The 27,163-nt window shown below is 41.2% G+C and overlaps 1 protein-coding gene across 1 annotated transcript in view; it reads left to right on the top strand.

Annotated features, from left to right (window-relative positions):
• Window positions 1-357: 357 nt before the first annotated feature.
• Window positions 358-27,163, top strand: part of cfap299 (cilia and flagella associated protein 299) — a 77,191-nt gene continuing 50,385 nt past the window's right edge. The window contains exons 1-3 of the mRNA XM_088305739.1: window positions 358-462; window positions 2,645-2,769; window positions 11,000-11,090. Of these exons, the coding sequence (XP_088161865.1) occupies window positions 358-462; window positions 2,645-2,769; window positions 11,000-11,090 (321 nt within the window). The remainder of the gene's footprint in view (window positions 463-2,644; window positions 2,770-10,999; window positions 11,091-27,163) is intronic.

The raw sequence follows: 27,163 nt of genomic DNA, 5'->3' as shown, positions 1-27,163 counted from the left end.
ATTTCTTTGGTCTAACGAATGCAAATGCAGGTAATTTCCCCCCAATTTCGGCGTAGTCAAACGCTTACTTTACGTGTTAAATTGTAGCGAATGGTGCGCTGAAAACCACACCGACGAAGACTACCACTTTTATGGAAAACCTAGTTTAAATTACAGCAAATCAAAAACACAAAATCATACATTCTTCGTGTCTTTCAATGAAAACAAACGTAGTAACATCGCGCCGCCTTCAGTCAATGCGTGCGCGCTCCCGCGACAGGGGATACAGATTTTTTCGGGGGTAAGTACTTTGGCACGACACCTGTCAAGTGCCGCGAAAAAGTGATTGCCGTGGCAACTGTACAACACACCGGGAAGATGACGTCAAACACAATTAATATACAAGAGCCGCTGAGCTGTTTTAAGGACTACGAAGAATATTTGGATTCCAAAGTGACGCCGATGGATTTGTTTTTCCTCACAGTGAGTCAAGTTTGCTTTGCCGTGAAAAATTGTCCGCGTGGTCTCTGTTTAATGCCGGTTTGCGCGTCAAAACCAAATTGCGTTCACTAAACTGCGAAATGAAGAGACATTTTAGAATGTCTCCCAAAGCATACGCTTTATGCCCATGAAATGAAAACCAAGATTTTATAAAAGCACTCACTTAAATTCGGCTTTCAATACACAGGCGAGACATTTATAAAAACGCTTCTCAGGTCAGATGCTGATCGTTACCTCTCAGCTTCTGCTTCAAGACCGCGGCATGAACTTTTAACATAATGGAACGCTACTTCTTAAACTTGTAATTATCCTTTAATGTATGCCGTATTGTATAAAAGTTACAGGAGATGGTGGGATATTTTACTAGAACACGGTAAACTGCTTACACGGTACAAATTTGGAAGCAAACCTAAAATTCTCCTGATTCTTAACCAAATCTGGCACCGAGACTCTGTTTTGTTGATGTAGTCATTTGAGTCACTCGCTAGAGGGAAGCAACGCGCAATTGCAACAGAACTGCAGATGAATGGGTCCTCTGTAGTACATCTACTCCAAGTGCCACTAGATGGCATACTCGTGAATGATATTGTGGTGGACTTTGTTTGAACACCTGTGTCCACACTGGGCACCAACGGGCCAGATCTGACCTGCTAATCAGCTGTCGTCAATCACTGTTGAACTGGCTCGGGTCGGGCCGGGTCACCACCACGCCGACGAATGCCCGCCTCTGATACGTCACCCCACTGCCGGGACCTGTTTTTTCTGGCCGCCGCTGTTTGGGGCTTTTCAGATGGTGGGAGAGGTCACGTTACAAAGTCATCACCTCGGCCGCCAGGCTGGATGTTGCGGGTACGCATCCAGCGTAAAGGGAAGGAGGTTCGGGGCCAACTTTGGGACTGGGGGATCGTTTCTGCCGAGCCGAATCAAAAGAGAAGGGGGTGGGATCGAGGGGTGGGAGATCCGGGGTTTCCGGACGTTCGCGTCGAGCTGACAGGCCGCAGTGGACAACTGACAGCTCGGTTTGCAGTTTGGGCTCCGACATCAATGACGCTTCGGGCCCAAGAACACCTGCAAGAAAAAAGGCGAACAAAGCCCTCCGTTCAGGTTTTGAAACTACTACTATAAAAATTGCACTATTAGTGCTTGCATTCTTCAAAAGAAAAACAAAAAAAAGTTTTTTTTCTTGTTTGTTTTTTTTAGTCAAATTTAACATGTGTTTACCAAATTTTTCAAAATACAAATGCCAGAATGCTATTCAAAAAGCTTTCGCAACCGGATCAACCAAATGGGTGCATTTAAAAGTAGTTTGCAAACTAATTAAAACTTGCGCTACTACCAATTGTTCTAATGTATCGTGTTGGTAAAAAGATTTATTCAGGTGTTTTTTAATCAAACTTTTTTGTACAACTCAAACCCAATTTTCCATTAAAAGTTTCTTCGTGCTAAGCAGCACGCCCACGTCTCAAAAAATGGAAATATGTTTTCCCCAAAAAAATCTACATCGACAGGTCGAACTTGGTTGCTGGAGCTGTAACAAAGCTCTTTCCATATGGTGTAATATAAATGAACGGGAAATTAGCACGCAAATTAAAAGACTAACATTGACAGCTTCATGAGGAAAGCGGCCCTCCAGGACTGGAGATTGACAATTGGAGCTTTTATGTGGACTTAACCAGCCGAACAATGGACTGAAGAAAACATGTTCAAGATTTTGAAAGTACAGTATGTATGAAAAGTAGTGCTGCATAGATTATTTAGTGCATCAACAAAAGTATCTCAAAATGAAAAAATGTTTTCCAAAATGTTTTTTCCGATGTTCTCCTAATAGTCGAAGGCCTGACAATTTGTATTAATAAGGCCGGAGGGTCGAGGCTGGAACGGTACCAACATTGCGGCCGGTGGGTGGGGACTGACCGGCAAAAAAGGGTCAAGTGCCCAGCTCTGCTACTTAGTTAATTTATTTCTTAGTTCCTCAGTGCACTACACTGCCTCCTCTTCTGGAACAAAAATGAATTGCCAGACAAATTGTGCCTGTTGCCCACGATAAACAAATAAAACCTCAATCAACGGAAGTTATGCCTTTAGCTTTAGTGAAATCATTTTTTAAAAGATCTTTATGTTTTGCCAAATGCGACTCTAAATGGGCAATTGTACACTCTACCAGAGCAAGGAGTCGGCTCGCAAACTGGTGGAGCACGGACACAAGGGCACTGTGCTGACTCGGAAGGAATTTGAGCAGCGGAAAGCAGCATCGGCATTGGCGACCCACGACCACCGGAACCGGGCTACGTGAGTTTTACTCTCTCACAAGGCGTCGCCCGCTTTGTGACTAACGGGCGGAAAACCACTCGCGACATATCTGGAAGTGCTTTCACGCTCTGAAATCTTCATGTGGCTGTGGCTGACTATTTGTGTGTGTGTGTGTGTGTGGCAGTGGATGCAGGAAAGCTGCTGGGTATCAGTTTCTGCAACCGTTTCACTTCCAAATCCAGTTGCACGACAGGAAATGTACCAAATGATTTTGACATTAATGCAAAATATCCCAACACACTCTTGGACTGTGGGCCTTTTGTATGACCAAATTGTTGGTTAGTTAGTTAGTTAGTTAGTTAGTTAGTTAATTATCAGAATGGGCCAAAGACCACTTTTTGAAAAGTCAGATAGGTTTTTGTTCTGTCAGCCAGTTAGTCCGTCAGTCAATCTGTCCATTTGTTAAGATGGTTAGTCAACAGTTGTCAGTAAGTCAACTGGCTGCCTGCTTGGTTAGTTAGTTTGCATATTTGTCCAAAGACCACAGATTTTCACAAAGGGAGACATGGTTATGTTCTGTTAGTTAGTTTCACCCGCGAAATGTGGTAAACATTTTTTTAATTCAGTCATTCAGTAATGTAGTCAGTCTATCATTTTATTTAGTGAGCAGAATTATCCGAAGATTACAGATTTCGTGGTTTTGTTCGCAGTTTGCTAGTCAGTCAAGCTGTTAGTTGATCTAGCTGTCTGGTAAAGAGAGATGTGGTTTTGTTCGCAGTTAGCTCTTTGTGAACAGATTTGTCCAAGTACTGTCCAAGTACTACAGCTTTTTTGGGCGTGAGATGATTGTACTCATTTAGCTAGTCAGCAGTATTATTGTAATTTGACTTTTGCAAGGTGAGATGTGGCTTTATTTTCAGCTAGTCACGTCACCGGTCAGTTACTTAGTTAGTTGACTCCTTTAATTCATTGGTTAGTTTGTCAAACTTCCATTTTGTCATCTTTCATAACTTCAGGTAGCACAAGAAGCTAACGTAGCAGTCTTAACTCAATGCACCTTCTCATCAAACATCGCAATCAAGCGTGCACAAATTCCAGTCATGCATAATCCACATCGAGGTCATTTGTCTACGAAAAGCATCTGAGTCTTATCGCGCCAACAGTTGTCCGCGTTCGTGTGAGTCCAAGCCGCCATCCCCCACGATGCATTGCGTCTGCTTCGTGTCTGTAATCAGGCTGATGAAGCGCCAGATGCTCGCGCTCGTCACAGGAAGTCAATTTATTGCTTCTTTAATCAGTGCGATGGTTTACAGCTGCACCTCAGCCATCAATTAGCATTTAGCACGATTTGTTGAACAGGAGCCGCCTTTCACGTGTCATGACGCTCTCCAGCCTGTTCGTCACCATTGAACCAGTCAAAGACACGTGTGCACTTGTCACAGACGCGTGTCAATACTCGGTTTTACCGTGGAGAGTTTCTCATTTTTCAGTCTAGAGGGCTACAGTACGGACCACTGTTCGTCGTTTTGCTATTGGAATAAAAGACTCTGGCCTCTCGTACTGTATTTTAAGGTTGGTCTTGATGGTGGTTCTTGGAGAGAAAACTATTTTTCTTGGTGATACAAAAAAATGGCACAGTCCTAAATGTTTGTTGGAAACAAGCATGTTGATTTACAAACGTGTTCACAGATGGAATCAAACATGTAAACCTAGACTACACTGTTTACTATAAATATATTCACAAAGCTGGGCACTTGACCCTATTCGGCCGATCAGTCCCCGCCCACCGGCCGCAATATTGATACCGTTTCGGCCTCGACCCGTCGGCCTTATTCATAGAATTTGTTGGGACCCCGCCCACCGCTGCAGGATAGATGCTAACGGCTGAAGTTTATTTAAACATCATTAGCTGGCTAATTTACTATTCAAATCCTATTACCTTATTATGGACTTATTGTGGTCTTTTTTGTCTACTTCTTGTTTCTTCTTCTCCACGAACGTACCCAATGTAAGTAAGTACGCACAGTTGTGTTAAAGGGATTGTGGTATTGCCCCCCCCATTCGTAATGGTATGCCCCAGTAGCAGGTGCGAGGTGCAGGCTATCTGACGTCAGAATAAGGAAATAAAGGTACACTTGAACGCCCACTGCTGTCTCACATCTTTCATACTCAAACAGTTGCTAGTTGCGTTTTTGAGCATTCTGAGGCAATATTTGTCATTTGCCCATCCATCCATCCATCTTCTGTACCGCTTCTCCTCACTAGGGTCGCGGGGGGTGCGTAAGCCTATCCCAGCTATCTTCGGGCAATAGGCGGGAGACACCCTGAACGGTTGCCAGCCAATTGCAGGGCACACAGAGATGAACAACCATTCACGCTCACACTCGTACCTAGGTGCAATTTAGAGTGTTCAGTCGAGCTGCCATAGATATATATATATATTTTTGGAATGTGGGAATATATATATATATATATATATATATATATATATAAAATTGTGAATAATCAGAACATAAAACCTCATCCCGGTCAGCTGGCTAATACTGTTTGATGAAGAAAAAAAATTGAATGCTACTTCGTCTCGCATCTGTCTTACGCCTACACAATCTGTAAGTGCCTTGAGCCGTGAAAATTCATCAACTCAATGACAACGATGCTCTCTAAAGCAGCCGCACCAGCCAACCAGTCCACACACTGGCTGTCAAGTCAAGATTTGATCTTTTTTTTTTTAGGCCGACTTCTCCCGCTTCCGCCTTCCTCACTGTGCTGTGCGCGGGCACGCACGGCTGACAACACGGCACTAGAAAAGCGGCCACACCAACGACATAAGTGGCGTTTACCAGGAATTACTGCTATTTTTTTATTGTCCTTCCCGCGAGGCTCTCTCATAGCACCTGCCAAGTGGATCACTCAGCACTCCAACACATAGACATTTTTTTCCTGATGGGTCTGCGCATCCACATTGTTGTTGTTGTAAAGCGTTTTGCACCTGCGAACACCAAAGACCCCCCCCCCAAGCCCCTCCGCCCCCTCGCCCTCCTGTTCGCCCTTCTCCGCCCTGCTGTTCGGGGAACGTCTTTCACCTTCCAGCCTGGTGTCTTTTCTCACCATTCTGTCACAGTTTTTTCCCTCACCCCCCTCCACCTCCTCCTCCCTTTCCATCCATCGTGCTCTCCCGGAGACCTTTAGTGCCTGCAGGTGTATAAATAGAGCTGTTTTCAATTAAGCCGGCCCGTAGCGTGCATCTGATCAATGCGTGTGCGCCCCCTCCTCCCTCCCCCCTTTTTACTCTGCACCTGTGGTAATAAAATACGCGGGGGAGTGGAGACGTTGCCCCGCCGTTGGCCCAGCTCTCCTCTCCCCTCAAGGACGACTTGCTTTTTTTCTCGCATGCTAAAGAAAGAAGGAAGAAGAAGAAGAAAAAAAAAGACAAAACAAAGAAGCTTCCAGTGCAGTGAAATTCAATAGCAGGGAATGAATGGGATGCTTAGTCGTCGTTGTGTGGTTATTTAGTTAGCAAAAAAAAAAAAAAAGAGGAGGAGGGCAGCGACGGGAATCCACTGTTTCGACTCGGGATGGGAGCCTGAAATGGATCCGGAATTAAATAAATACCACAGACTTTTTATCCAGGCACGTTCAACCTGGAGACCGCCAAGCGTGACTGACGTTTCGCATTTCTTCCCCAGCAGCTTTTTTATTTTTTGCTGCGTCATGGAAATTGAGAACAGCACGCCGCTACATGTGATCGGATAATTGCGTCTTCAGACAAGTCACTGTAAACAATTGTATGTTTGTGATTGCAAGGCATCTCCATGGCTACGGAGAAGGCTGACAACAGCTGTTGTGCCCAATTTCTATTTTTCTGATTTCGGAGGAATAATCGACAAAGTCAACAATTCTGGTGAATCGTTTTAAAACAGGTTCGGGTTTTAAACAAGGGTTAGGGTTTCATATGATGCTTAATTGCCGGGATTAGTGTTTCAAAATAGGGCTTCAAGTCAGGGTTAGGATTTCATACAAGGTGTTTCAAGCCTGATCTGGACTTTCAAAGACAGTTTTAGGTAGGGATGGGCAAGTACCAATACCAGGTATCTGGCTGATAATGGCCTTATTTCACGGTATTGAGAACTGATGGACGCTGCCGACACTAGCCACTGATACATAAGGGCCAAAAAAATCTGACACGGAGTAATTCCCAATTATGGTTTTAAGCATGGATTAGTGTTTGAAATTGTGGTTTCAAACCTGAAATCGAGTATTAAACAAGGGTTAGAGTTTCAAAGAAGGGTTTTAAGTCTGGCATATGGGGTCATATTAGGATTTTGGGGTAATGTTTTTGAAATTCGGGTTCAGACAAGGTTTAGGATTTCAAATTGGTGTTAGAAGACTGAGTTTGGTTTAAAGCCAGGTTTTGAATTAAAGGTTAAGGTTTCAAATTTGGGTTTTAAGATAGGTTCAAGATCGGGTTACAGTTAGTATTGGAAGTCTGGGATAGGGTTTCAAATAAGGGTTAGGGTTTCAAGCTAGGCTTAGAGTTTTAAGTTTCATACTAGGGTTTCAAATTAGCAAGTTTCTCACCATACCGAATGAATTGGTGGCTAACGTTTCCCCTTGCCTTACTTGTAGGCCAGCTGGGGTGGCGTGCGCTTTCTAAGGTTTCCATCACCACTTGCCCGTGTGTCCGAATTGCTGATGAGCTGCTTTATCCGCTTTTCGTTTTCTTTCCATCCATCTCAAAATTCCCTGCTCTCTCTGCTCCCCGTTCACCAGCATTGGTCGTGCCAAGCAAAAGCTGCGGTGCGAACACTTTTAGCGGCAAACATCACGGCAGCTGATATGACTGACAAGATGTATCTGGTTGGTGCGCTTTGTTTGGTTTATTTCATGGTTGATTGGATTGGTTGTTTAGTTGGTTGGTCCACTAGTTTGTCTGTTTTAATTGGTTTATTGGTTTGGTGCCTTGGATGTGTGCCACGGTTATTAGTTGGCTGTTTCATTAAGATTTTATTTTGATGTGATATGTTTTGGGTTGAACACTTAGTTGTTTGAGTCTTTGGATTGGTCGATTGGGTTTGTTTGGTTCGTTAGTGGGTTCATGTATTGGCTATCCAGCCAGGTTTGGATGGTGTTGTTTGGTTAATTTTAGCTTGGTTTGTTATCTGTTCAGGGTGATAATGTGCTTGGTTTTTGATGGGTTAGATTTTTTATTTTGTTTTGTGTGTGTGGTTTTTTTTTGTTTGGTTACTTCTTGGTTAGCTGCATGACCAGGCTGCAGTGGATGCATGCATTCTTTGCATGGTATGGTACTGTGCTATTTTAGTTAGCGCAAAGATCGGGGGAGAGGAGAGGAGAAGCAGCAGTAAAACAGGCCCTTGTGTAATCCGTCCAGCTTTCCTCCACAGCGATGCCTCTGGGGAAGAGGTCCTCCTGAAATCCTGTCCCAGTCGGTCCATGCGGAATCTTTACAGCCTCACCAAGCCCACCTATAGAGGAACAGGAGGGGGAGGAGGGTGGAGAAGTGGCAGTAAAACAGGCACTGGTGTAATTAGTCTAGTTTTCTGTGGAAGTCAAGTTGCAATCGTGACGTCATTGACACAAAGTCCAAATTGTGAGCCAGAATGCATTCCGTAGCTTTCAACTGGAGCTGTTCCACTCCAATCTCCAGCAGGTTTGAAATCTGTCAAAGCACCCGAAGCAGATTCCTCATGATTGACAATACAATGTTGAATGGTCGGCAAGATTGTTCCATCTGTGTTTCTTCAAGGTTCTTTGTCATGTTTCCACTTGTCCTTCTCCATTTCTTCTCCCCCTCTTTTTCTGTAGTGATTTAGCAGGGATTATTTTTATGGCTCTCAAATCCTCCTGCCTCCTAAATCAGCAGAATCCAAAGCCCCGCGCGCCCCCGCAACCCTGCGCCGGGCTCAGTGGTCTGGATGAAGGGCAGGAAGCGGTTTCCACATCCTTATAACGGACGAGCGGCTCGCGGCCTCTCCTGCGTTTTGTCTTTCAAGTGCTGCTGATGGTTTGTGACGGATTGACGCCGTGTGTAATTATTGCCACCTTGTTGTTTTATTGGTTTTCAAGTGTTGGCGTTTGGGGGCAAGGAGTGTGGGTGACCACCAATGAAAGAGAGGTTTTTGTTTCAATCAGCCTCTAAATGAAATCATGTGTGTCGCCAGATAACGAGCTGACGAGGAGCAAAACCGCAAAGATAACATCTGTGCCGCAGCCTCCACTTTGCCGTGAAGCCACGTCACTTTGTCAGGCTTGCACTTGAAGTCCTGACTTAAAAAAAAAAAAAAAAAAAAAAATCAAACCTGCCCTAAATCCTATTTGATTTTTCAAAGCTCTCAAAAAGACAAAACGTCAAGATTTATTTATTTATTTTAAAAGCACAATTGTTCATGGTCAGAGCGAGGAAAACTGTTGACTGTTTGGTTGGATCGGATGGTGTTGCTCTGATGGTGTGTTTTGGTGTATGATTTGGCCGTTGTTTGCTCAAAATCAGATTAGTTTTGTGAAAATATTCAGATTTGTGAACTCAAAAGGAAAGATCAAAGAAACGTGAAGTTTTTCCAGTCCGACGTGCGCCGTTGTTAATGTCAGCACAGGGAGCCTGGGGCCTCACTAGCCGACACAACTTCCTGCGGAAGGTATGTGACCTATCGAAAAAAAACTTACAGGGTTGGGTTTTCATGACAGGTTTAAGGGTTTCGAGCAAGTTTAGTGTTTCGTGTAAGGGTATGAACCCAAGGTCAGGATTTCAATTTAAAAAAAAAAACAAAACCAAAACGTTTTCAGTTTAGGGTTCTGAGCAAGGATAGCATTTTTAACCAAAATTACACTTGTGTTGGTGTTAGGTGACACAGGCGACAGAACAGTCGTCTTCTACTTCTTGATGGATTTACATTTACAACAGTTGAAAACTCTCACTAGCGACACCAACAGGCCTCAAGCTGAACAGCAGCGGCGCACTTGTGAGACATCGAGCAGATGGCGTTGACTTCAGATGACTTCACTTACCTTTTCCTGCCCTCTCGTAATAATTTCACGGGCCATCTGCTTTGACGGCATAGCGACGCAAGCTAATTAGCAAGTCGTTAGCTGCTAATAATGCTAATAACGAAATGAGCCTGGCTACAAAAATAGATGAAGTTAAAAGAGGGTGTTTTGCACCAGTGGCATTCACTGGCCGTGACTTTATAAGTGTGTGTGTTTGTGGGTAACTGGGTAAACCCTCCGATCCCCCCCCCCACCTCCCTGCCTCCTCAACACCTGTGTTTACTTTGGGGCCGCTGGAGCACCACCCAGCGCACCCCTGCCCTCCCCCCGTGTGACCCACAACAAGATGGCGTGCGCATGCAGCCTGCAACTATGTGCTACCCCTGCACTTTTTTCTTTTCTTTTTTTTCTTTTCTTTTTTTTTGTTACCAGCCTGAGACTCACAACACAAAAAAATCTCAAACAAGCGATTTAGTTATTTTTTTTTTCTCGAAATGCAACAGATTTGACAATAATCTGTTCCTGTCGAAGCTTTATTGGCCACACAAAAGTCCAAGATGGCTTCCCAAAAATGCAACATGCCCAACCCAAATTTGATATTAACCCCTATAAATGTACTAAAGTTGAATAAAAATGTGTCTATTGTGGTACTGTGTACATGTCTGTATCTATTACCGTTCTTGTGATACAGCAAAAAAAATAGGTTCATAAGCAAGGATTTTGAAATTATTATGTATATATATATATTTATATATATATATATATTTTTTTTTTTGCATACTCTTGTGAAATGCGCTCTATAAATAAAGTTGTATTGTATTGAATCTATTAATTATTGAACTTTTTCCAGTAAAAAATAATGAATATCATCTGTGCCAGGGTCAAACAATGGGCTTTGTAGAACCACTAGTAAATAGTTATAATGATAAACAAAGGAACAAAATCACGTAAATATTGTGATAATCATCACACACAGTATGTGTAAAAAGTACGTCAACCACTTGGCACACTAAAGAAACAGATGAGGGGAAATTGCATGAGGAGATGTAGGAAATGCAGCTCACCTTCCACCTAGCACAGCAGCAGCTGTTGCACATATGCTAAAAACATGTAGCCATGTTACGATCCCATGCATGCAATTGTTGGCTTGTAACTTTTGCCCTGAGTGACCAATCACAAGCAACAACAGTGAGGAAGGCGACCACTCAGCTGCTAAACTATCCAAAGAGAATTGATCAAATGCTAACATGCTAACAATTTCTTCCAGCACGCTGGCGAGCTTAGGATGTGACATCCAGGACAACTTCCTCAGGGAGCTAGCCCAGCGTGAGGAAGCCAACCGTGCTGGGAAAATGACAGTGAGTGCATTCATTGATATTATTATTATCTATTAGAGCTTTTTTCGTGGAGGTTACGTTTGACCATTTCAACTATGTAGCTTTGAATTGTTGCAATATAGAGTCAAACTGCATTTCACCATTTCATTTATCTATTTTTATTTATTTATTTATTTTTGAGTGGGTGGGTGGGGGCTGGGGGTTGACTTCCTAAAATAGTGCCCTCTGACACAGTTTTCCGTCCGACATGAATGGACCCTTTGCAGCTACAGTTAACCCCCCCCTCCAAATTATGGGTTCTGGATTCACTGATTTTTTTTTTGTACAGTTTATGTTACTCTTTTATTCTCGCTCTCATTTTTTGGGGGTTTAATTCCACTCCTGGCCTCCTTAATCCTGCTTTTTATGCCTACAGAAACTAATAATCGTAGCTGCATTTTCATTCATGTAAATCCTGGATGGGTGGATCGTTGGACATGTTTATTGATGGATTATGAAACAATGGGATTTGTTCATTGTTAACACAGAAAGGGTATTTGTTTATCACACTTTCAATTGTTTTGAACAAATAGTCACAAAATATACTCTAACAATGTGACAAGATTTCGCAACAGGCCACTTCAACGTGAGTACGACGCACCAAGAATTTTGAAAATGAAATGCTAGGTTTCGGTGACATTCGGTTTTCCTATGTTTGTAAGAAAAGAAATGAATAAGCATGTGGGAGAGTGTAGATTATTTACTGTCATCGTGTTGATTTTGATTCTACACGCACATGCTCAGTTCAAGGTCGGTTCCAGCGGCCTACGTAGCCTCAGTGCTAACTAGTGCAAGTGCATTGTTTGGGAGTTGGCGTCGCGGCGCTCGGGATGTCCGGGATGCGTCCAAGTGGAGGAAAAGCCCCGGACGGAATGTCGGGCACGAGGGGCGGAGGAGTCGCATATTTGGAGGTGGCCAATAACAACATTGGGAAGCTGCTGTTGGGACAAGAACAAGCCACGGGACATTGGAGGTCGCCTGCCACTTATTGGTGCGCGCCGCACATTCCGGAAACATTTTCGGGTGGCGGGAGATTTCCTGACGCAAGTCGAGCGTAGCTGTTAACTCAGCAAGTGAGATTTCCTGTAGCCTGATTCATTTTTTTACATTTCTATTTTATTAGCTATATCTATTTTATTATTTGACTGTGTGGATTATTATTATTTTTATTTTTTTGTCAATTCTGAGTCTCCAGGGTGGTGATAAACATATTTTGACTTTGTGGATTTTTTTCCTAGTTGTTTTTTTTCTTTTTATTATGCGAGTTGGTGTTTATCACAAACTTATTTAATGTTTTTTGCCTATATTTTTTGACTGTGTGGATTAGTTCTAGTCATTTATTTTTCTAATTATTATCATTTATGTTGTGGGCGGCACAGTGGATGACTGGTTAGCACGGTGGCCTCACAGTGCAGAGGTTGTGAGTTTGATCCCGGCTCCGGCCTTCCTGTGTAGAGTTTGCATGTTCTCCCCATGCCTGCGTGGGTTTCCTCCCGGTACTCTGGTTTCTTCCCATATTCCAAAAGCATCCATGGCAGGTTGATTGGACACGCTATTATTATTATTTCAAGTCATTTTATTAAATGTTTCTTGTGCATGGTGGCAATTCCCACAGATTTTTAACTGTGTGGACCATGTCTGGTTGCTTTTGTTTTTTTTTCTATTGTGCAAGGTGGTGATTATCAAATACGTTTTTTGACTGTGTGGATTTATTGTGTAAGGTTGCAGTGACCACAGTAATTATTTGACTGTGATTTATTTCCAGTTGCTTTTTTAAAAACAATATTTCTGTTCTACGAGGTGACGGTGAGCTAGTTTTTCTTTTGACTGTGTGGATTCTTCTGGGGTTTTTTTTTGTTTTGTTTTTTTAAGCAGGTATTGTATGACATGTACGTTGGGTGCACATTGCTTTACTGTGTATTTTTGCTTCTCTTGTGTTTTTTTTAATTTTCTAGCTCAGTGGTTTATTTACAGTGGTTGTGATCATTTTTATTGGACAAGCCGGTTATCAACTTTTCTTGGACTTTGTGAATGATGTTCAAAATTGCGTGTGATGAAAACTGCACGTGCATGTTTCCGAGCATGCCTTGGCGTTTTCGAATGAATTATTTTTTTGGGGTGATTTTGTTTATATTTCTTGTGCAAGATAGTGGGTGTCTTTAACTGGGGAGTTTTTTTGACTGTGATTTTTTTTCAATTCATTATATTTATTTGCTTTGTGCTAGGTGTCCGTGATATTTCGTGAGACCTCTGTTTACTCGCCCCTGCGGGAATAGAGAATGAGCTCACTTGAAGTGCGCAGAAGTGGTGGAAAGAATCAGGAGTCCACCCTCCAAAAAAAAAAAATTCATTGAATGTTCCCAGTGTAAACACATTGGCGTAAAGAGGTCGTTCACAGATTTTGTTTATTTATTAATGTCTTTAGCGCTAATGCTCCACGACACCTCTTGGCCTTTTTCAGAACATCGCTTCACGAGTGTATGAAAGCTAGCAAAATATTGCACTGTACTTATTTGTTCACTAATGTACCGTTGTGGTCTGTGATCTCTAATATACATATTCAAGTCATGTTTGCCCCATTTTGTTTCCAGCCGTTTTAGAGCATTTTAACGATATTTGAAAAGCTAGTAAACAATTTTCTTTAACCAGGGGAAAACATGTTGTTTATTGCATTTTCTGTTCTTTAGCAATCAGCAGTGAAACATGGGTTGTTCTTCCATGAAATAACGGTTTATGACTAAAAAGCGGAAAAAATACATTTTTGGGGGAGAAACATGTCGAGAGCTTTGATCTTAGTATGAGTTGGATTTTGTAACACCTCATAATATAAAATAACAAAAGACAGAATCAGACTTCTTGTTGCATTTAATTCTAGTTACAAAACTAAGAAATGCGCCTTGAGGGAAGCTGACTCATTGCACAGCTCAAGTTGAAAGTCAGCGGCTTTTTTACATGGCATTTGCTCCGTGAAAATACGTCATTTATTTCTTACTGTCACATTTCTCTCACTCATAATCAACGTCACAGGCCAAGATGCAACTCCTAATCTATATCTTCCACTCCAAAACTGTGCTGATCTCAAATCCAAAGTGATGCACCGCTGCCATCTACAGTGATCTGTTAGTCACTACACTGCTTTTCAAACTGAAGTTCAGAGTCACGCTGGGCGAGACCCAAACGTATTCGTTTACATGGTCTTTGAGGGCTCTTTCTTCCCCGTTTTTGCTCTCCCTGGAAATGTCATCAGCGAGCCGTCTGGAAGCACTTGAGGCGGGCTGCTTATCTCCTTGCACGGCGTTCCTGCTAACACATTCCAGCTCCTCATCCCTGACTTCCTTGGCGGCCTCATGCAACGCAGTCAGTGGCTACCAAACACACACGCTCACTTTTTCCACCATTTTTCACACGGCGGCAGAACAACTGCGGCTGTTTCAAACGAATGAGATTGTTTGCACGGGGCTGTTGTAAACTTGGCCGTCTGCTGGTTTCAAAAGGCCGAGCAGGTCGAGTGGTCGCTTCTTCTGTCACTACAGAAAGAGCCTCCATTCTAGGGCCCACAAACGATGACTTGCGTCATCTTATCATCTGGACTGGGTGGTGCCTTAGTATACAATTGTAGAATTTAATTTTTTGTCATTATATTTACTTTCACTGCCTACATTTGTCTTTTGTTTTTAGTTTAATGATTTCATTTGACATCTTTTTTAACCCTCCCAATTTTTTTCTTTTTTCCCTTTAGCAATTTTCTTTTCTTTTCATTTTCTACGTATCACTCATAGCGGGCACTGTAAACTGCAACCCACGAGCGTGTGGTGTGCCCAGTCCATCCGTCACTCTCAGGGACTGACAGAGTGAGACGAAGTCTCCATTTGGGTGTCCACAAAAGATGACTTTGAGGCACAATGATTGTCTTTCCTCACATTTCCATTGTGCCATTTTGTGTCATTCGTCACACTTTTGTCTCGCCGCCTTTCAACAAGCTGGCTTGAAATTACACCTGTCAGTTCACCTGTCACCTCAGTGCAGCCCTCCGCAAACACATAGAAGCTTCATACAAACACAGCGACTTAATATAAATGGGTTATTATCCTGAATGTACATATTTACATCCAGTTGAATGATGGCTAATGTAGGAAGTAAAATTTTATGATCATTTTTTAATCTACCGTACATATCGAAATTGTCTCTTGGTGTGATTGTGAGCAAGGATGCTTATTTGTCTTAGTGTGCCCGGCTATTGGGTGGCAACCAATTCAGAGTGTACCCTGCCTACTGCCCGAAGAGGGCTTGGATCAGCTCCATCACGCCCGCGAACCTCGTGAGGAGAAGTGGATCAGATAAAGGATGGCTTTTATACATAATTATGCTCCGTGGTCACTAATGTACACATCATTGATATAGTTGCTTCATATTCAACGGTGTGTAATCTTATGTACATATTGACATCATATTTGATGTTCTTTGGTTTCTGTTGTTTTGACTCGCACGCAAACAAAAGCTGCACCTGGAAAGCATTGGTTTTATTTACGTGAGGTTAGAAGAGACTTTAAAAAAGTTTTTTTTTAAAACTCTTCTTAAATCAATTCAAGTCGCAGCTGCACTGGGCGCCCGAGGGGGTGTTCATTGTTGTCGGGGGTGGGGTGGGGGTGGGGGGTTGCGCGTGTGAAACTGAAGGTGTGCTCGCCTCCCAGCAGGACAGAGCGACACATTCAATGCTGGTTCGGCTTCGCTGAATATCCTCAGTAAATTCTAGTCAACACATGTAAATTGAGACGAAAATGGCTGCCTTTCTCTGGCTTCTTGAGACTTTTTTTGCGGGTCTAATCATGACAGACATGCACACCAAACCCGATGTTGCTAAGTCAAACCGGGCTTTGGAGGGTTGAATTTTCAAAAAATGTTTTGTCTTTGCAAAACACTTGAACAGCAGCTCACCTTGAAACCAAAATGGCAGACTGCCTCAGGATTTTGGGGGAAGGCGTCTTGAGACTTTTTTGTGGCTCTACCCTAAGTGAGATCGTTGTCTTAGAAGCCCCCCTGGAAAGAGCCAAAATGAATTGAGAATGAGAATTTAAAAAAAAATCAACAGACTTCCTGTGTTGTCAGCTGCGCATTTTGAGACTTTTTTTTGGTGCGTTTCTACCCAATTTAATCAAGTTAAGACACTGTATTCTGGTGCTGAATTTTAAAAAGTTGTCAAAGAGCACTTCCACAGCCTCATACTTCCTCCTTCAAAGTCCTTAATCATAACCGCCCCCCCCCCTCTCTCTCCAATTCAATTTCTGCACTGTATTAGATGTACATCTTTAGCAAATCATCTCAGAAAAAAACAGTGCTCAAGTTACCACTGGGCCTTGCAAACCAACACTGCTGGAGTGTGGCGCTTGTGGGCACAACTAAATGTACTTTAAAAGTTTTGAGAATTGAGAAAAATGCCTGTAAAGATGTCTCAGTTTAAATCGTATTCCAGGTTCAAAGAAAGCTATTAGAACAATCTTCGAATTCAAATATACTTCATATTTGGTGGTTTTACATTAATTCCAAGATATTATTCTAGTTAATATCTGTTATAAGCCTTACAAAAATAGTAGTTGTAAAATGTGATCAATCGCAATGAATTTATGGATTTTTTTGCAATTAATTAGTTAAAAAACTCAATTGCTTCACAGCACTATTTTTTTTTCCCTTCTCCCTCGAGGATTTTGTCAGCCGGGTGTGCACAGCACGTCCCAAGCCCCGAGGGGACATAGCACATAAAGGAAGTGTTTGTCTTTGGGGGAGTCTATGTGCCCAGCGGCCGGTCGTGTATTGATAAGATCCTGTCACTATAGATAATAAGCTGCTCGCTCATGCGACTCGCAGATCAAGTGTAGCATTGAAATTAAAGAGGAATTCCCAGCGCTATTGCATTACATGCCCACCATGTGTGTGCGTGTATGTGTGTAGGTGCGTGTCCTTTGTGGCGGCCATGGGCAGTAAAAAACAACAATGGCAAGTTTGATTTCAAAGGCGCAAGGGGGCAGGGCTATCATGTGACCTGAATTTGAATGGCATCAAGGAGTCATCCTGGAGGCAGCAGTGACAAAAGTACTGCAGGATCCAGCGTGTCAACTAACTTTTCTTAAATTATTTTGATCATTTTCTTTTATTTCAATTTATAGTTGAATTTTTTAAATAATTTAAACTTTTGTCACTTTTACTTTTGTTTTCATTTTTCAAATATCGTTTTTAATATTTTTATTTCTTTTAGTAAGTAATTATTATTAATAATGTGTAATCATAATTTTCTTTTGTTTTTAATTTTTAGAATAAAAAAAATAGAACTTTGTTTTTGTTATTTGTTTATTATTATTTATTTTATTAGATTATTGTATCTCTTTATTGAATAGGCATTGTTTTATGAGCTGTTGGGTTTGGTTTTTTTTTGCTTTCTCTTGTTTTCATTTTTCAAACAAATTTCTTGTCCAAATTTCTCTGAACATTTCTTTTCTTTTTTTGGAGGGGGGGCTAGAAATAATACAAGATTAGGGCTCGGCGCTAAACCAAAAATTTAACGTCACCGAAATGTATTACAATGACCGACATCATTTTGCCCATGTCCGTAAATTCGGCATTTAAAAAAAAAAAGAAAAGAAGTCTTTTCTGTCTGCGGCAATGTTCATGCCCCTTTAAGCGCGTGTAGTCACGTGACTCCACCCTTCTGAACAAGAAAGAAAACAGACGACTCTGTCGTAGCTGGCGATTCAAATCCAGAAGCGGCTGACACGGCTGCAGACGAAGTAACGTTAGTTGAAGTTGTTCCTGTTGCGCTTGTCCCGAAAAGAAATTGGACATCTGTCGTTTGGAAATGTTTTGGGTTCCATAAAGACGATGTTTGAGCAAAAGAACATGAACTACAAAGTGCGTCGTAAGCACCTGAAACAGCGCGTCCAACCTTTTCTTTTTCACCACCCACAACACAACCATGCTGTTGACTTGGAGCTTTTGCTAAAAGTTCAAAGTAAGAAGCAAGGTTGGACAAGTGACAACAGCCCATAACGGAGGCGACACCATACGAGAGAACGTCTCAGAGGTGGACGCGATAGCCGAGCACATAGCTCGAAAGATATAGCTCCTCTAGTTACAGTGGAGCGCACAGGATTTAAACGCTTCATGAAAGCCGTATTTCCCGATATGGACTACATCGGGCCGGGAGCTTAGACATGTCAAGCATTTTGCATCTACATCCGACTTGTGGTCGGGTCGCAACATGGATCCCTGATTGAGCCTGACTGTGCATGACATAGACGACAAGTGGCGACTGCGCACCAGAGTGCTCGAGACGGCACATTTTCCCCGATGATGCACACTTGTTTATTTGGCTTGCATTGACATTTTTTTCATTTTATTTAGCATTTTGTTTACAGGCGACTAGCGCCTTTGCACATGGCATTATTCATATTGTTTACAAAATACCTTTACACAAATCCAGGCCTTTGCAATTACAGCATCTTGGTGCAATCTATTTGAAGAAAAAGAATTTGCGAGAGGTACCCTTTTTCTCCTGTTCTTTGTGACGTTGTTCAAATCATGCAAAGCAAGCTATTTGGAATGTTTATACAAATGATTTTTGTACTTTTATTTTTCATTGAAAGTAATGTGTACCCGTTGGTCAATAAAAAAAAAAAGTTAATATGCATTTCCTGGGTTCATTTTGATTTTGGTCCACGGGGGGAATTTATCGTGCATTCATCGTTATTTAGGTAAAATTGCTCAATTTATCGCGATCTTGATTTGAGGTCATATCGCCCAGTCCTATACAAGATAAGAGTCATCATTTTATGAGGGAATTTTTTTTCAATACTACTAGATTAAAATCACATTTTGAGCCCAATAGTAGTAAGTAATATTGCAAAAAAAAAGTAGCATGATCTCTAGAGTAAAAGTGCAAAATTTTAAGATTTATGTTGGGACGTGTGTATTGAATAAATGAATGTTAACATACAGTAACTGTTGAAATCCTTTCCTGTACTGTACAGTGAACACAGGTGCTCTGATGGCCACAGTTTGACCGTGGTTTGAATTATTTCCATTTCCTTGATGTCCCACAGGGGGAAAACAAAAAAAAATGTTCTGTGATTGTGGATCGTACCTTTCCACCTTAAGGGATTTTACTCAACTTGACATTTGTCTGGCCTGCAAGTTCAGGTGTCCTCAGGACAGGAAGGGCAAATGGAGGCCTGCCTGAGACGTGTCTTTGGCGGAACGTTTTCCCCGGACGCATCAAGGTCGCGTGCAGATGTAATCTTGGAGCCTCCGCCGCTGCAATCCATCATCATCGAGCCGCTTGTTATCTTTAGCCTTCCTTTCACTTGCACTCACTTTCAATGCTTCGAAGGATTAGCATATGCCTCTAAAGGTGGTGGTGCTGCTTTCATCGGTTTTTATGCTTGGGTGTCGCTTTGTGCTCCCCGACGTGCCACTTACCCTTCCTCAATGAACCGTCAAACTCGTGCTGCTTTGCGCGCCTTCCTGGACGCGATGCTTTGACCTCTTGCGAGACATTGATTGAACAGAATATTCTAGGGAATGATTGTTTCTAACTCAGTGTAATTAAGTGTTCATGCGCAAAATAGATGACAGCAAGCAAAAAAAAAAAACTGAATGGAAGAATGTCTTTTATTTATCAGCGGAGCGAAACCATCTGCCTCGCGGCCACATGTTAGCGTTCATGACGATGACCATCAAACACGTCGGGAATCTGAAAGCTAAACTATTAGCTCAATTCTTTGGTATTTCAGCACAAGCGCACCCACGTTCACCTGACAACGTCAGTAGCAGGTGTGTGTGCATGAGTGTGTGGATGTGGGTGTGCGTCACATGTATATGTACATATATATATTTATATATGTACATATATATATATATATATATATATATATATATATATATATGCCCAAGTATATGTATAAGTCTATATATGTCTTGAGTGAGGTGAATATGTGTGAGCGTGTGTGTTTTGAGTGTGTGAGACAGCGTGTGCTTTGCACTATTTACTCAGGTGGAATAATACACTCCAGTGCGTGTGCGTGTGGTGATAAAACAAAAGAGGATTCCCAAGAATGCGCTCCATATGTTGTCCACAGCAAATCAGCAGCGGCTCAGGTGGCAGATTGGATGTCAATGTTTTCACCCCAGATGGATTCCTTCATGGGCTTCGACTTCCTTAGCTGGCATTACACTAGCAGACTTAAGCACAGGTCTTGCTAGAGCGACACCTGGCTTAATCACAGCTAAGAGAGGCTAACATGGTCTAAAGCAGGCGTGGGCATACTACGGCCCGGGGACCACCTGCGGCCCGTTAAACATTTTAATCCGGCCCGCCAAACTTGAAGAAAATTTAAGGAATATACCTAATTAATGTTGTATTTTCTAAATACGGTGTTTTTTCAAAGACATATGGATTGTTGTGATGCTTTTGTTCACTTTCATTATTATAATTTTTTTAAATTTTTTTCTCCGATGAGGTGAGGTCACCAAAACACTCCATCCCTCTGCTCCTGGTCCAGCCCCTCTGCCAAATTTTAAAACCCATTGTGGCCCCCCAATCAAAATGTTTGACCACCCCTGGTCTATAGTAATGATCCCCAACCACCAGACCAGTACCGGGCTACGGTGGGCCGCACCGGTGAGGAAAAAAAAACAACTTCCTGTACGGCTGAAAAATACTTTAAGTGTCTCTGTTACATCTGTCTATGACGGAGTCTTGACCAATATCAAGATGCTAGTTGTCTCGGTTGTGTTGCGGTAATATTAAACCAACAAGCTACCCAAATGAGTAATTAAGTATTACTTTATAGTTGCTCTGCGGTGCCTTTTGTTGGCGCGTTTCAGGAGCAAGATGCTGATATACTCACATGAAAATGTGGCTATAAGTTTATTGTTATATCTACAAAGTATCTCGGTTTTTGTGTTGCCCCGTCATGCACTTTAAATGTATTCTATGGCATCTGTTGCATGACCATATTGTCCAGATCGTCTTCTGGTTGTCACACCCATAGGCACATGTTGCTCGCACGCTAGCACTTCTGGACACCACGTTTGACTTCAATTACCCTTGAACTTTAAAATGTCACAACACTAGTCCCTACCACCCAACCTGGAAAATTTGCCATCTAGCTGTCTTGTGACCCATGTTACCCTTATGTTAGCTCTAAACTTTATTTAGCCTGTTAGCCTTTCTCTTTGTTTAGTGTGTTTTGACTCGATTGGCATGTCTTATCTGTTTTCTTAGCCTCATATTAGCCGCTTTTATTCTGGGCTAACACAGCATACATAAAGCGTTCATTCTGGAAATACGCTCCGATCGTGTGCACCAAAAACAAATCATATTATTCCCCTTTAGCCTCTTTGTTTATGTTTGCCGTGTTTTGTGTTACTCTTTTTAGCCCATGTTGGTGTTGCGTTAGCCTCTCTCAGCTGCGTTTTTAACCTCCTCTTAGTCTCATTCAGCTCTTTCTTGGTTTGGACTGAATTTGTGTGTTACTGTTGTAATCTTTGTTAGCCTTGCTCAGCTGTGTTTGGCCTCCATTTTTATGTTTGCTGTATAACTGCATTAGCCTTTAGCCTATATTAGTGTCGGCTGACACGAGGCTAAAATGGGTGAAATCACAGTGGTGAGCCTTATGCTAGCCTACCTTCGTTGTATTTTCATCTGTGTCACCTATTAGCCTCTCTTAGCCATGATAGCCTCTGTCATTGTCTGCATTTTGTTTGAGAACAAAAGGACTTACAGCTTATCTTTGAAGTAGGGCTGTTCAAACTGATAAAACTGTGAAAGGGGCGGAATAGCGTACGCCAGTGTTTGCCAGAGCAACAATGTGTCACTTATTAATCTAGTCCATCCAAACCAAATCATGTGTACTCTTTATATCACAAAAAAGGCTATATTAGACTACAAATACTTATATTTGGCCTTAGATATTTGTATTTTACCATGAAAATTATGGATTTCAGATGAAAATAGCTAGTTTACTGTAAGTGCAATTTATTGCCATTAAAATAAGAGATTTTGTCACGAAATACTACATTACGCCACAAAAATGCTATGATTGTGAAAGATAAAATTGGAATAAATAAACACTATTTGTTCATAAAGGGCCCTATTAGACTACAAATAAGACAATTTACTGCATTCTGCCTTAAAAATCGTCAGATTTTATTGTGACAATGTTAGATTTTTGCTATTGGGCTACTTTATGGTCTAAAACCACTATTTGTTCACTGGAAGTTGATTTGATGTAAAGTCTGTTAGATTATGTAATTTTGTTTAAAAAAAAAAAAGTAATAGGTTAGTCCATGTCAAAATGAGCTTTAAAATGCTATATTCTGCAAATTAGAAATAATTTAAGTTAACCTACCTGAGCAGCCTACCCTCTGCAGAAACTGACCCATTTGGCAATCCAAGCAGGCTAGTTTCTAGAATTAACGCTATATGTTGCCATTAAAGCCATGTTTGTTAACAAAAAGGCTATATTAGACGATCAAAATTAAACTCTTCGTATTTGCTGTGTCAACAGTGTGCATCCCGATGCTCTCGTGTAGTGTTTATGCCTTGCTCCAAACACGTCTTGTCAGGAATCCTCAAACAGGAAGTCCTGCACTTTGGCGTAATCTTGCACATTTACGTGAATATGTGGACCGCTGCTCTGTCCTCGCCTTTGATGTTTCCCCACTTCTGACACCGAAAAGCTGCCAATTTCCTTTCCACAAGCCACCTGCCGCTCCAGATAAAGCTCCAAGCGCCCTCCGCCTCGCATTCATCCTGCTTCCATCAAGTTTATCAGCGGCGTAGGCCCAGACGCCAGCTGGGCTCGCTGATAGCACGACGGCGGTGTCCATTCACGGCATGGAAATCCCGACGTTTATCTCACTGCGATGCTCGTCCCTTCCAAACGCTGACAGACCAGGAAGGACCAGATAAAAAGATGTTTATGCGTTTGTTGCATTTGCGTAAAAAAGCCAAATTGTGATCGTCATTTAAAAAAAAAAATGTTGGCTTTATGCTAGGTTTTTCTTTACTTAACATTGATAGCTTGGCATCATACAGAGACCATGCTTGTCTTTTTAGTTGCTCAATGCATTAAGGTCACTCAGGACAGAGATTTTGTTCTGTTAAAGACTCAAGCTAGACTTAAATGTTTAAAAAAATGAAATAAAACTTCATCAGGCTACTTATTGACAAACTTGTCTTTGATAACTAGCAAAATATATTTAACTTTCATCAAATGCTGAATTGTCCTTGATGTTTATAAGAATTCCCCTTGGGTTTATGAATGACTGAAAATTCACTTCGGTGTTAACGAAAAGATCATGAGTCACTCAAGTCGAAATTCTCTGATGTTTACAAAAACATGTTCTGTTAATCAAAGATTGATGGACTATATTCTCTTTGATGTTTACAAAAGTTGCTCATAAGATTAATGTCGATGCTAAAGATGTTTGAAAATAGCCGCAGGTCCAGAATTGTTTTAATATTAATTTAAAAAAAATTGTGTTTGGTTCCTTGTAGATCATGTTGGATTTTTACAAAATATGTGCTTTAAAAGTTTTGAATATTTACAAAAACACATAAATTCTGTTGAGGACTCTAAATCTTCCATGTTGATAAAAAGAGAATCAGGTGTTTTTTGTATTCACGTAACGATGTATATTTGGTTCAAATGTAATTATTTGATGTTTATAAAAGTCAACAATAAACATTATTTCAGATCTTTGATGAATTTTCAACTAGAATGAAATAGCTTCTCACCACGGTAATAGTGCTACTTCTTGCTAGCAGTTGATTTGTAATTGTTGCGTAATGCTCTTGCTTGTGTGCTTGGCAGAGGTAATTGTGTTTGGACTCCAGCCTTCAGATAAAGACGCGATCCTCTTCCTGACTCACATACGTCTCCATCTTTGATGCAACGTTTCCAGTATCGGGGTGTCAACGACATGCCAGTAGAGTACATGCCATTGTTGATCCGAGAGACTATTACCCTCCTGGCCGGTTAAGGCGACAATATTTGCCTTGGCGGTGTTCCGCGCGATGAGGCCCCGCTGCAGGCCTCCTGCCTGGCACGTCATGCCCGAGTGCTCCGAAATAATGCTGACAAGTGCACGGACCCACTAGACTTAATAAAACACAAAGTTCGACAGCACGCATCTCAACTCTGATGTAAAGATGGAAAGGCAAAATGCAACCTTTTTTTTTTTTTTTCAAGTCATGACCCTAACACAAGTGTGTTTTTTAAAACATCAATGATGATTTACTCTTCAACCAACCTTGCTTTTTTTAAAAGCAGTTTTTGTAAACATCAAATTTGATTTAACGAGCCTTTAACATGCATTTTGTTTCAACATTGACAATATTGTCTTCCATTAACTTTGATTATTTTTTCCATAAACATCAAAGATGATATTTGTCCATGATCCTAACATGCGTGCTTTTGTAAACATCAAAGACTATATTGTCTCCAATAAACCTAATATTTGTTTTTATAAACATTGAAGCTAGTCTTCAATAAACCTAACATGCAAGTTTTTATAAACATCAAAGACCCCACTGTGTATTTTATGTAATTATGAGAGAACAGTCAATAATGAACCTATATTATTTAACATCAAAGACAATTGAGTGTTCAATTGATTTAACCACCGCCTTTCTGTAAACATCAAAAGACAATGTTGTCATCAAATACTAATTTTGTAAACCTCAAAGAAAGAACTGCAGTCTTCAAGAAATCTTTTGTTTTTGTTAACATCAGACAATCTAGTCTTAAATGAACTTAATTTAACCCCTATTCACAACCATCAAAAGATTGTCTACAATGTCCCTAATATGTTTTTTTATTTGGTAAATACCTTGTAAACATCAAAGACACGTTTGTCTGATCAGGATTATCAAGCATTTCCATTCTGATGACCTTCCTTGTCACATTCAAGAAAGACGACAATCTAGACTCCTTGACAAAGAAAATGAATGCTTTTTTTTTTGTAAACGTCAAAGACCATCTACAAGACCATTTTCTAGCTAATGAAACCAACCTACGTCATTTGTAAGCAAACATGACAGACCAGAGACTCCAATGAATGTCATAATCAAAGCTCATGGAAGTGTACTTGTCAACGAGAAAGATAAAATATACAAGGTGAACATTTAAAAAATCAGGATTAGCTGTCACTTCCTGATGCCGGTCATCAAAGATCGACGCAAAGATATGTTGAGCAGGCCCACTGCGAAGGCCATGTTTCCTTTCTCAACACACTTGTAGCTGACACTCATTAGCCGGCTCGTAGCCGATCATAAAATGATGCCGGACGGGAGAATTTATGAGGGTGGTGGCGTGGAATCGGTTCAAGGCGCTCTGCTTTGTGTCACGCTGCGGGCGGCCATCTTGTGTTTGCTCAAGAGGTGCGACCACTTGACACGGCATCGTCGGGTCAAATCCCCCAAGAATTTTAAGCTGCTCATTAATGGCTGCCACGCGTTTGTTTACGCTCCGTTAACAGCCGTCCATTAGTGGACGTCACTCAGGAGTTTGAGCAACAAGTTGCTCGTTGATCACATCAAAGAAGGTCCCTTTTGAAAACATTGAATAAAATTTTGTTGCATCAATATGAAAAAAATATATAAAATCTACGGCCATTTGTAAATATCTAAGATAAAATCTAGTGCAGTTTGTATGCATTTTGACAACATCTGGGACAATTTAGTCTTGAATTTAGCATAAATGGGGGTTTTGTTATATCAAAGATAATCTAGTCTTCACTCAACATAAGTGATATGAACAAATCAAAGACAAATTTATGGGAGCAGCAAACCTGTGCTTGTAAACATCTAACAGAATCTAGAGTCAATGAACTTAACATCTGTAGTTTTGTAAATATCAGAGACAATTTCGTCACATTTTAGAAGCTGCGCATTTTGTAGAGACAATTTTGTCAGCATCTTTGTCAACATCAAATACATTTTAGTCTTTTTTCAAAGGCAATCTTGTGAAGGACAAAAACTATTTCCCGTAGAGGCTTTGACCAACCTAACACGTTACTGTGAAACACGAAATATCATCTTGAGTCTAATGACTTAGACATATTTGAAATCAAAGACAAAAAAAATATATATCATATAGTTTTTGTAAACATCAAAGATGATGTAGCATCCTCAGTTAGCCTCTTGCAGTAGAGCATGTAAACATCAGACAGTCTACAATGAACCTAATAAGTCTTTTGTAAGCATCAAAGACCACCTCGTGTCTTCAGCAAACCTAGCGTGCGTTTTTTGTTGTTTTTTTACACAAAGATCTTGCATATGCATTTTCACAAACATGAAGGCCAGTTTTTGAATAAAATAACAAAAAAACTAACGCACATTTTCTAAATGTCCATGACACTTTACAGTCTTTATTTTCAGTCATCGATGACAGCTTCCAAGTCTTCAGCAAACATAGGGTGCGTCTTCGTAAACATTAAAGACAATTTTGGCCTCCGCAAATCTGACAAATTACTGTCACAAATCACTGAAGTAGATGCTTAAAACCCATCAAACAAGTATCATTTGATACATTTTACATTCCTTATATATATATTTTTTTTTTTTTGAGATGGTGTTTTTTTTTTTTTTCTCTCCATACTTCAGCTGCGAGCCATCCGTCATTCGAATGTGCAAATGTTTGTCATTGGCCGCTTTCACTTCTCTCTGCTAAGATAAACAAGGGCGTCCGGAGAGCTCGAGTTGGTTTTTGCTCTCGTGGAGCTCGTTACGCAAATGTTTGTTACGCAAATGTTTCCGCTGCAACTTAAGCCCGTTTAAGAGGGAGCTCACCCAGCCATGTAACGTTTTAACTCGAAGGGGGGGGGGGGCTAATAGCGGCTACTCCAAATAAACACTCGGCTGCTTTAAAACAAAATGGCGTTGCTAAAAGGCGAGCTGACCGTCGTGAACTTCTACGAGACGCTCGCACGACTCGAGTCAAGTTGTGTTTAAAGTGCAGCATCACTCCGCCTACAGGCATGCAAAAGTTAAAACCTCAAAA

This window comes from Idiotropiscis lumnitzeri, chromosome 1 (assembly GCF_059441095.1).
Source record: "Idiotropiscis lumnitzeri isolate Australia: NSW breed Sydney's pygmy pipehorse chromosome 1, RoL_Ilum_1.0, whole genome shotgun sequence".
Taxonomy (NCBI): Eukaryota; Metazoa; Chordata; class Actinopteri; order Syngnathiformes; family Syngnathidae; genus Idiotropiscis; species Idiotropiscis lumnitzeri.
The sequence above is the reverse complement of the archived record's forward strand: the minus strand, read 5'-3'. Positions and strand labels throughout refer to the sequence as shown.